At 43.9% G+C, this 11,006-nt stretch overlaps 1 protein-coding gene across 2 annotated transcripts; it reads left to right on the top strand.

Moving 5' to 3' along the window:
* The first annotated feature begins 459 nt into the window (after positions 1–459).
* Positions 460–6,280, top strand: atp5f1d (ATP synthase F1 subunit delta). Of its 2 annotated transcripts, none has more exons than XM_086116409.1 (5): positions 460–703; positions 1,874–2,027; positions 2,134–2,222; positions 5,484–5,620; positions 6,153–6,280. In XM_086116409.1, the coding sequence occupies exons 1-4, from the start codon at positions 587–589 to the stop codon at positions 5,604–5,606; spliced, it is 483 nt and encodes a 160-aa protein (XP_085972535.1). In that variant the 5' UTR covers positions 460–586; the 3' UTR covers positions 5,607–5,620; positions 6,153–6,280. The 2 variants fall into 2 exon arrangements, with proteins under 2 accessions (XP_085972535.1, XP_085972534.1); XM_086116408.1 differs by having other exon boundaries at positions 461–703; positions 5,484–5,644.
* The last annotated feature ends 4,726 nt before the right edge of the window (positions 6,281–11,006 follow it).

Genomic DNA, 11,006 nt, shown 5'->3' with positions numbered 1-11,006 from the left:
CTCTCTCTCTCTCTATCGTCTCGCCAGCTATCGTTCAGCACCAAAGCACGAGACTTCCGGTATTGCGCCAGTCTTCCTACATAAAAGACTTACCATGAGCATTATATTTTGAGCAATATTATGGCGCCATCTCCTGGCAAATTAACCCAACCATCTATCTATCTATCTATCTATCTATCTATCTATCTATCTATCTATCTATCTATCTATCTATCTATCTATCTATCTATCTATCTATCTATCTATCTGTCTGTCTGTCTGTCAAAATAAGATTACATCAGCAATAAAGCGGTCATCGTCAATGTTAAAGGTCCGTGGGAGAAATTGGATATTAGACAAAACGAGAGAACGTAGAAGTCAAGATCATGAAATAGAACTTTTTTTAAGCAAGCAAGCTATCGGAAACACGCATCAGTCTTTCCGCTTTAGAGACTACATTACCCAGCACAGTTACGGTGCCGCAAGTAATTGTGGGTAGATTACCAACGTCCTTGTCCACCAAACGCACACCATCTGCCTGGACGCAAGGAATTTTGGGGACTCCCTGTCAGTTACTCGTACTTGAACTAAGTCAGAATTTTCCAACATGATGGCAGCAAGATTTCTCCGCCGTTCACTCCCCGTGCTCAGGCAAGCGCGTTGCTACGCCGAGGCCGCCACCGGTGCCCCGCAGATGTCCTTCACTTTTGCCTCTCCGACTCAGGTAGCCGCGGCGTTGGGAATGCTAAGCGGGCCTAACTAGCGTTAACTAAACTGTTTGCTCAATTTGCGCCTAAAATGCATTGTCGGACTTTGTTAAAAATCATTCGAAAGTGTATGTCAATTGATTATTTTGCTTTGTCCGAGTTCGGGTTTATCGGTTATTGCACAATTTGAGTGCTGGAAATGTTTTAGCCTTAACGAGCTAGCAATGCTTGCTGTCATTCATTTCTAGTTGACCTGCAATGTAATTGATTCCAACCGTGTTAACTTAAAAAAAAAAAGGTTTTCGTGTAAATGACATGCCTACTATCGCACATGCATTTTTAAAATTATATGGCGCTAACTTGATATGTTTACTGAACTCCGACTGAATTTTGTCATGATAGCTGTGCAACCTTGGGTTGCACACAGTGGACACTTGGGAGTATGAAATGTCACCCCTGAAACGACAGCAATTGTTTTGAACCGTATCCGAGGTGAGGAAATATGTTTGGAAAACACCGTAAGAATAATGCACTCCCAAATTTATTGATAATTTCCAATACAGTAATGCCTAGATATAACGCAAAGCTACGATCTCAAACCACTGCAATAAAAGGTCAAACTAATTGTACAGCAATACCATTAACGTTAACTGCTTCCAGGTTACTTTTTTGAAAAACGAAGTGCAAGGATGCTGGTGTCTATGTTGCTTCTTAGCAACACATAAACGTGTCAGCCGCTCCTTTCCTGTTATCATAGGTATTCTCATAAAAAAAAGAAAAAGTATATCGTAAATGACTGTCTTTTGTTGGGCCTTTACGCTGAGCAGGTGGGTGTTAACAGCTCAGAAGGTGTTGACTTCCACTACTGCCATTAGCAGTCCAGATCTTTTTCTGCAGATGTTTACTGACCTGCTTTTTCTGGGGATACCACACAAAGAGCCTCCTCATCTCCTTGTAGGACCTTTTATAGGAATCATATTCATCTTAGAAGGAGCAGAGCATTTGGGTGGCATCTTCGGCTACTGCACAAAAAGCACAAAAATATGCATGTAGGCATGACGTTTTAGTCATTGTAGAGAAAAAAAAAGGTCCAAAATAGGTTAGTTCATGAAATGGCAAGGGCTTACTTTTGTGAAACAACTCCAACGTGGACAATAATTCCCATAATATTCTTGTCATATTTGCAGGTTTTCTTCAAAGAGGCCAGCGTGAAGCAAGTGGATGTGCCCACACTCACTGGTGCATTTGGTATCCTCCCCGCCCACGTGCCCACTTTGCAGGTGCTCCGGCCCGGCGTCGTCACGGTCTTCAATGATGATGGCTCCGCTGCTAAATACTTTGGTAAGTCTTACATGGCATATAACAGCCAACTCAACCACCCCTGAATGCGCTGTAATGTGTAGGTTATTTGGTCTGATGAATACATTCCTGCTGATATGTCACCCAGTGAGCAGTGGGTCCATAACTGTCAACGCCGATTCTTCCGTGCAACTGCTCGCTGAGGAGGCTGTACCGCTGGACCAGCTGGACATGGCTGTGAGTTAAAAAAAAAAAAAAAAAAAAGTCCAATTCGGGTACTGCTTGCTGTGATGACATTTGGTGCATCCATTCTGAAAAATGTTGTCTGAGTTCCACAGTGGAATCAGCATGGAGTCGAAAATAGAGGAATCAATAATTAATGCTATCCCCACATCTTTGGCACATAAGAAAAATTACTTAATGTGGTGTGGTTTAAAAAAGAAAGCCTATTCTTCTATGTCTCCCCCCTTTTTAACTCATTCACTCCCAAAGACGTTTTTAAACGTCTTTTCAGACTTGGTCCAGAATTGGCTGGTACTGAATGAGTTAAATAAGTTTAGGGCTTTCTGTTATAACAGTGACAAATACATATTGCCTAGCTGAGGCCGACTTAACGTCCGAACCAGTGACAAAAGGCACAAAGCTACTTCCTGTTCGATCGCTTGATTAACCATCACCAAGTACAGGCAAGCTTACACCATTCTGCACTCTATTCCGCAGTGGACACTTTGCAAACAAAGTACAGTGTGTTAATAACCTTTATAATTGAATTATGAAGCTTAGAGGCAAGGTCGATCGATAAATATTTTACTTATCCCATCTGGGGGAGTTAGATTGTCATCACCCCTAAAAAATTACAGGGGTCTTTCAGTTTAGGACAGTGTTGTGTCCCCACGATAGTAACGCAACCCCAATTTGTACCTACGTCTTAACACGTCCTATTCTATCACTAACCTACTCATGCAGTAGGTAAGTCAGATGAATGTAAAATATTTGTATAAATGCCTTTTATTTATTTTTTTGCCTTCTAACGTGCCACGGCACAAATGAGAATGCTGCACATGGTTCATAAATAACCTCAAGCTTCGTTGCAGGACAGTTGTAAACGAAACAGGGTATACCCAGAACTGGCTGCCATATACAGTGGTAGAATGAAAACCCCAAATGATGCACTATTTGGAATGGGACCCAAATTTCTTGGGTTCCAAATATGCCCCAAAGTTAAGTATTCGCATATGAGAGGAGATCGTAACGCAGCACGAATAACAAAGCATGTTAAAAACACTTTAAATCACAACTGACAAGCATATTGCTAACGTGTAATTCTACATCTTCAGTCAGTGTTGCTCCTTGTCAAGCATCATAAACAGATGGACTCAAATTTACAACGCCAGTCATGCAAAGGTCCAAATAAGTCCTTTTTTTTTCTTCAAATGTTGGAAGCTGAGATTCCCATCCAAATGTTTACAACCCTGGCAAATCATAAGCATGATACTCCCGTGCTAAACATGGTTTGACAGGAGTAAGACGTGTGCTCAGTCATCCATGTGACGACTCGTATCATCTCCAGCTGTGTTGATACTGGAACATTTTCTACTTAAAATGAGTCGGCATATTTGCCAGTAACTTCTGTTGCCTAAACCTTCAGAAACGCTAAGAACAATATGCTGTCGGCTGAAATGAAGCTGACCGATCTGCAGCAACAACTTGCATGACGTCAAGCACTGTGAGGGTTCAATGTCCAAAATTTGTGCAGTATTTGAGAAATTTCCATAATAGTTTGGGTCCAACTCCAAATTTTCCAGGCTTTAAGGTGGTTGGGAGTTCAGCCTCAAATTCATTTACAAGCACCAACTAAAAACTGTTGTCATGGTGTCCAGACATAGTGCAGATGAAGTTGAACAGTCTGACTGGACGTGGAAAACTGCTTGCTTCCAGGAAAAAGGGAGTCCAGTGCAAGCAAGTCGATTTCTGTTATGGATGTGGTTTGTTTTAATGAGATTTGAAAGCTGGGAGTTTCCTCATCGACTGGATGATGTTGAAGGGTTGATAATTCCAGCCGTTTCCCCCGCCGCATCTCCCAGCAGGGCCGTGCTCTTTGTCGAGAGAAAGCAGTCTTTGAACCCCTGGCAAGATTTCTAATTACCTCCCGTTTTGATTTGCCGAGCCGTTGGTGACGACCCATCGGGCCGTCCTCGCAGTTGAACTTGACCGTTTAAATGTCAGGCTTGTTAATGCGTCACCACGCTCTCAACATTGCCCCGTTTTTGACCTTGGGCAACGGCACTGTCAACTTGACTCCGAAGGACTAAATGAGCTTTATTTCATTTTTTTGTTTTGTTCTTATTTTTTCACACCCCCTCCTCCTCCTCCTCCGAATGTGCGGCAACAATACCGACAACGAGGCCACGCTGCTAATAAGGAGGAAAAGGTCACTCACTGTTGAGCTATAGCAGATGTGTCAAATCCCCACTGGGAGACCTTTAACTTCCAGCCATCTTTGGCATTTCTACTTTCTAATCGCCACTGTGACAAATTGAGCTTTCAGAGCAAATGCGGCAGCTCTGATTTTTCTCTACCGACTTCCAACACGAGTTGCTGCCTGCTTCTGCTACTTTTGAACTTGATTGGTTGTACACATTTGACCTGTGTGACGTCCTCCGAGATTTGCTTGTATTTTTGATGGGTAGGTATTCTTTCATACATTTTCCTGTTGAATCCTGAGGCGAAGCGTTGCATATCCCTGTCGAATCTTACCACATTATATAATAACGTAGCCATCCTATTCTAATCCCGTATCCTTGTTTGTCATGTTCATGTACGTTATATGCCTTCCAATATGCCGATCCAAAATATATTCTGCATCTGGATGAAGTGCTTCATCCTTTTCGCAAATAATATCCTCAAGCAGGGGTCACCAACCTTTTTTAAAAGCGAGAGCTATTTCATGATTGATGATATCAGTGAAGACACTGATTATGTTACGTCACAAGCTAGGAAACGGATAAACGTATGGAAATGACATCACAGTTGCTCAGGTCGTTTGACCGTTTACAGCTCGGCTTGACCGACGACCTGCGATTCATTGTTACTTGAGCCCTCAGCAACTGTGATGTCGTTTTCAGTCGACACAGAGTAGCAAAATGGCCGCCACAGAGATGGATGAAAATGGGTGGATTGTTCTGCTTCATTCATACTCCACAAAGGCAATCATAATCAGAACGCCGTTTTCAGACGACTAGCGCCTCACAGAGCATATTTGTTGTGAAGATCATTTTTGACTTCACTTCCCCTTTAAACCTTGACGGAGGTGCTTTGGTGCCTCATGTGGATGTTTCAGTTTGTTGACCAACTGCGCAGTGGAGATCTCGTGTGTCCAAATTTGAAAATTAATGATTTGTTTGTTCATCTTCCCTCGACTGTATATCATCCTGCACAGTATTTGTCAATTGTCTTTGTCTCATTCCCTTTCAACTCAGTGTTCTTGCCCCTCCACAGGCTGCCAAGGCCAACCTGGAGAAGGCCCAGGCCGACCTGGCCGGTACGTCCGACGAGATGGCGAGGGCAGAGGTTCAAGTCAGCGTAGATGCCAACGAGGCCATCGTCAAGGCGTTGGAATAGAGCTCCCCCGCGTGGTGTGGCCCAACACCAGTTCATTTGTATGCCGTAGAAAAAGACTCCGCAAGTTGATTCATCCTCACCAGCCACTTCATTCGGTGTGCCTTGCAAGAGGCGAAAGCAAAATCCCACCGGCGTGCCCCGTGAACAAACACGCACGAGGCAAGCGGCCCGTCGCGATATTTCATATTTGGTCCGCACGTGAGGCGGAAAGAACTCAGTAAGTCATCAATCGGATTCGCCCTAACAACAATAATGCAAACAAATAGACGGGTAGACCCTTTCTTTCCATTGCTCAAGTTTGGTGAGGTCGTCGGAGCCGTAGCTTTGGCTTCTCTTTCTTTGTCAAAAGTTAGACGTTCAGCAGTTCACCACGATGAAGTGTACAAGCCCAACTGTGGTGAGTTATTGCTGTTCGCTCGACTGATTGGACCAGTCATAAATACCCAATGTAGTGGCTCGTGGGCTATTTGACAGCTCATCAATCATCACTTGATTTTTGTGTTTGTTGCAACTCAAGACCTTTTGTTTCTTTCTTTGCTCTTCCAGGTTATCTTGGCTCTTTTCTTTTGGTGGAACACACATTCAGCATTTCCAGCTGCCCTGTGGGTGCCATGCTTGCTCTGTACAGTAGACGAAAAAAAAGAACAAAAACAGAATAAATTTATTTGAAAATATCTGTTGACCTTTGCCTGCTTTTTTGTATTCAACTTCATCCTCCGCCATTTCTAAAACTTGGCGCTGTGCGGCCTCTTGGTGGCAGCAGATATCAGCTATCTGGGATTTATTCAAGTACTCCACAGTGTCAAATCATCTGATTATTATTTAACTGACCTTTTAAACATCCCTTCAAGGAAATAAAGTACCACATACAACTGCTTTGAGATGAGATAACAATCTGTTTGCTATGAGCGATGACCCCTGGGTTTTGCTCATCAAGCTGGAAAAAGACGCCCATTATTGTGCTCCACCGGGACCTTTTTCGGTTTCATAACCAACTTGAAGCTTCATTTCATTCAATCGTGTGCTGGATTCAAACCAGTTTGTTTCAAATGTCAAGACTCTTGAGGCCTTTAAACACGTCGGAGCGTACAAAGAAAGCACTTTCATGTTTTTACTGACATCCAAACACTCGGGAGGCCGAACGCGAAGGTTAGGCTTCCCGCTTCCTTGTGAATCCATAAACGCGATATTATTTTGAATCACAGCATGGACCTGCGAGCCCGATGTCTCCGATCCGAAATAAAAATAACCAGTTCTCAACAGCTCTTGAACCGAACTGTTTGGAGGCTTGCATCAAAATCTTCAAGCTGCTCGTGGACATGAACACTTGAGACAGTCTGGATGAAACACCTGCATCACAAGAAACTATTTATTGGACTTTTTTGACAGGAGATACTGAGTTTGTCTCGCAGTTTGGATCAAGAGCCAAAGTATGATTTAAAAAAAAAAATTACACAATGGAAAATTGACTTTAAGTCCCTGTGAAGGGCATTCATTCAGACATTTGTTTTTAAAATATACATGTTTGAAGATAATTGCTGAAAACATTCAAAGACACCACAATGTGGTACTTATCTAGATACTCCTCATTTCAGTTTTCCAGATTTTTATTTTATTTTATTTTTTAAAGCATGAGTCGCCCCTCCCCCACTGTGTCAAAACTTGAGCGCCTTCATTCGCTTCAGCGGTTATCCACACTTCCCTTCAGTCAAATTGTGTCACTGCTTTAGAGTGCCTCATCGTCAACTGTGATTGTGTGTCATTCACAAAGAGAAGGCGGAAGAGCTGAGTGTTAGGGGGGTGGGGGGAGGCAGCCTCCCGTGACAGCCAGCTTGTTGGATAGAGAACAAATAAAACAGATGACTCCTTTTAAAGTATGCATTACATGTGCATTTTATTTTCTGCTAAGTGAAAGACAACACCTCGCCCCCTCAGCCACTGAAAATGAATTTCAGAGACTCGAGTGGATGACATCAGCTGTTCTCAAGGCCACAAATGTCACCCTTCACGCATTTTTTCCCTTGAGCGTCCTTTTTTTTCCCCTAAAAAAAAAACATTCTATAACGTCTGGAGGAACCGTGATGATTTCCAGATAGGAAGCAGTAATCGTCAAATGGCATGACCAGAACCCATTTTGGAGGCCGCACCCTTTCATCTATCAAGATCACTTGTCATCTGACTGTATGACTCCAGCCACTGAATTTTGCAAGTCTTTCATAAGACCCTCTTTTTAGTCCTGCCAAATCATGGGACACATTTTGCATGCCTCGCCAATCGCCATTGACATTTCGCTCCTCGTGTTAGTGATCGTTCATGCAACCGACAGCACAGCAGAAGTGTTTGTTCATCCACCACAACTAAGAAAAACATGGGACGCTCTAATTGGGGGTGATTATGAAAGTTTTAAGTAACAGGAAGGGAAGATTCGTCCACAAATAACATATTTCCAGACAGTAGCTTTTATTTATTCCTACACAACTGGAAATGGGGCAGGCAGTTAGTTCTACATCCTATTTTTGGAACGGTATTACGCAACATTCTTTATCACTATTTATAAATATAGATAGCATCAAAGGAATTTTCAGTTCTTTGGTGAAGCATTCGGTCCGCATCTCGATCATCGCCGGCACAGTGGACGACTGGTTAGCACGTTGCTTCATAGCGCAGAGTTGCAGGGTTCGATTCCGGCCCTCCTGTGTGGTGTTTGCATGTTCTCCCCATGCCTGTGTGGGTTTTCCCCGGGTACTCTGGTTTCCTCCCACATTACAAAAACATGCATGCCTACTGCCCGAAGACAGCTGGGATAGGCTCCAGCACGCCCGCGACCCTTGTGGGGATAAGCGGATTAGAAAATGGATGGATGCATGGATGGATGGATGGATGGATGTCTATCATGAGTGATACCCACAAAAAAGTCAGCGACCAGTGCGTGCAAAGACACAGTGGGGAGAGAATGCCATTTTTGTGTGAAGGGGCCATTTAAAAAATATATATTTTAGGGATTTTTCTTTTTTTGTCTGCTTGGAATCATAATTACTCGATACAGAATTGTGTGATGCCCAATTAGACATCAATGGCGACGGTAATTTATTAGGGTTGGAATTGCAGTGTGACTGTGAGATAGTCACACTGCAGATAGTCAGATAGTTAGAATACTATGTCGAAAAAATGGGAAGTCTGCCATTTTGGTTTTACAGTCGGGCCTATTCCAGGAAGGGGGGGGGGAGATTTCAAAAGACTTTTTTTACTCAGTAAATATGGTCAAGCACAGCTAAGTGCGTATAAAGGTGCGAAACGAGGCCTTGGCGGCAGGTACAAGAGGATAAGAGGCATCCGGAGAACAGTCTGATTGGAGTTGCGACCTTTTGTTGGAGACTTTGGTGCAGGCTCTCTCCGTCAGCTCCTTGCGTGCAGCCTGGCGGTGGGAGGAAGGCCGTGACACCAGCTTCCCACCACTCTGCCCCCTCATGTGCCATCCGTCCCTCCGTTCCCGCAGCCCCCCCCCCCCCCCCCCCCCGCTTGGCACAAACAACCCACCCACCCGTCCATCCGCCAAACATGCATTCAGACACTTGCCTCCACACAGCGTGTTACAGCCAGGTAGCAGTGCTCCAAATAGCAAAAGTGTGGGCATTGGGGGGGGGAGTGGAGAAAATGGCAAAGCCTGCTGTAAAAAGGTTGAGATAATTAGCTTTTTTTCTTTCAGATGCGCAGGTACCAACGCTTCAATATCACAGATGTCGTCGTCACAATCACATCGCCTACCTCCACTGCGCCACACTCATACAAAGTGAATTCTACATATGTTTTTGTTTGCATGACAAACAAAAGCTGTTGTTGTTCACGGCATATTGTCTCAGTGAACCTCGTTCACACCCTCATGGCATGTTAACAATGTAGCGCCGTTAGCTGTTCTGCCACCTCTCTGCAAGCAACCTTGGCACGCAGGTACAGTTTATACAAGTGACGGAAAAACATACAAACAAGTTTGGTTTCGACAAAAAAAAAAAAAGAAATACTCATTTGCGGTCACAAAATCGGTAAATCATGCACAAAAAAAGCTCATTTCTAGCCACAGATGCTAATTCCTGGCAACAAAATAATTGTATCGTGTGCACAAAGTACTCAATTTGCTCTTTACCAATATAATTATGTGCACGACGTGTTTCAACATCAATACTGTTCTTGTTTTGACATGGGTTCAAATCCGTGACAATTTTGGGTTGACTCGCTGGTCGTTTTTACTGGTTTGTTGATTCAAATGAGCAATGCGCTCCTCGCATCACTGATTTGACATCCGTAACAATCCATGGACATCAATCTGAAGAAGATTCCATTGTAAACTGACCAGTGTGAGGACGGGATCATCCTATTGCATCATGCCATTGTTGTATCCCCTTGACATAAGTTTGTGTATATGTGCCCAATGTGTCATATGTGTCTTTCCCTGTGGCTCCTGACAAAGGAGATTGCGCTTGTTTGGCATTCCAATTGAAGGTGTCACTTGCTTTAGGCCTCGAAAGAGTTCACCATCAGGGCGGGACCCAACTTGTACACCACCGTGTATGTGTGGATGTGTATAAAAAGACAAATAACGTGCCGGCAAGATGAGGTTTCAGATAGGAGTGTGGTGGTTTCCAATAAGAGAAGGCCAAACCGCACACTCACACGCACCCATACGCACACTGACTGATGCTTGTCTTTGACCGGCTCTGCGGATCTCCGATTATATTTAGCTGAAGCTGGCGAACAGGTTCGCTCCAAGTTGTGGCTTTACACGCCCGATGCTTACCAAATGTCCCACCTGTGCGTCAGTGCCGGCCTTGACGTCACCGTGCGCCCCGCCAGTGCTTGTGCGAGGCCACCTGAGCCCACAGCTGACAACCCAAGCGCCGAATGGCGCCAATCCTGGCACGGGACACTTGACTCTTCCCAAATAAGGCAAAGAGACTGTGATCCTTGAGTGCACATGATATCCGATTGCTCTCCGTAGTGGGATGCCAAAGACTCACCGTCCTAAGTATAGTTCAGTTGTATTTAACTTTTAAGTTCAATGAATTTTCCCTAAAATTTTGATCTTGCTTTCAGAATTGCACAGCGGGCGATAAATGAACCCCCCAACACACACATATACACACGCATGCACACGTGCACACATGCACACACAAAAGTTGAACTCGATTTTATGATTTCTTAATTGCACATTAAGTACGGGATGCCATCGCTGCAGGCTTGTTTTGTTGTGTTGTGCTTTCTCACGCTTTAACCGCAACAAGCCAAAAGCAGAAGTGCTTACCATCAGAGCACCTGTTGATTTGCTTTGGCAGCATTGAAAGATCATTTTTATTATATGTGAGCACATGCTCATTTTTCCAAGGCTAGGTTCACACTGCAGGGAAA

Source organism: Hippocampus guttulatus, chromosome 7, assembly GCF_054856545.1.
Source record: "Hippocampus guttulatus isolate MCC_2025c chromosome 7, RoL_Hgut_1.0, whole genome shotgun sequence".
NCBI lineage: Eukaryota > Metazoa > Chordata > Actinopteri > Syngnathiformes > Syngnathidae > Hippocampus > Hippocampus guttulatus.
The sequence above is the reverse complement of the archived record's forward strand: the minus strand, read 5'-3'. Positions and strand labels throughout refer to the sequence as shown.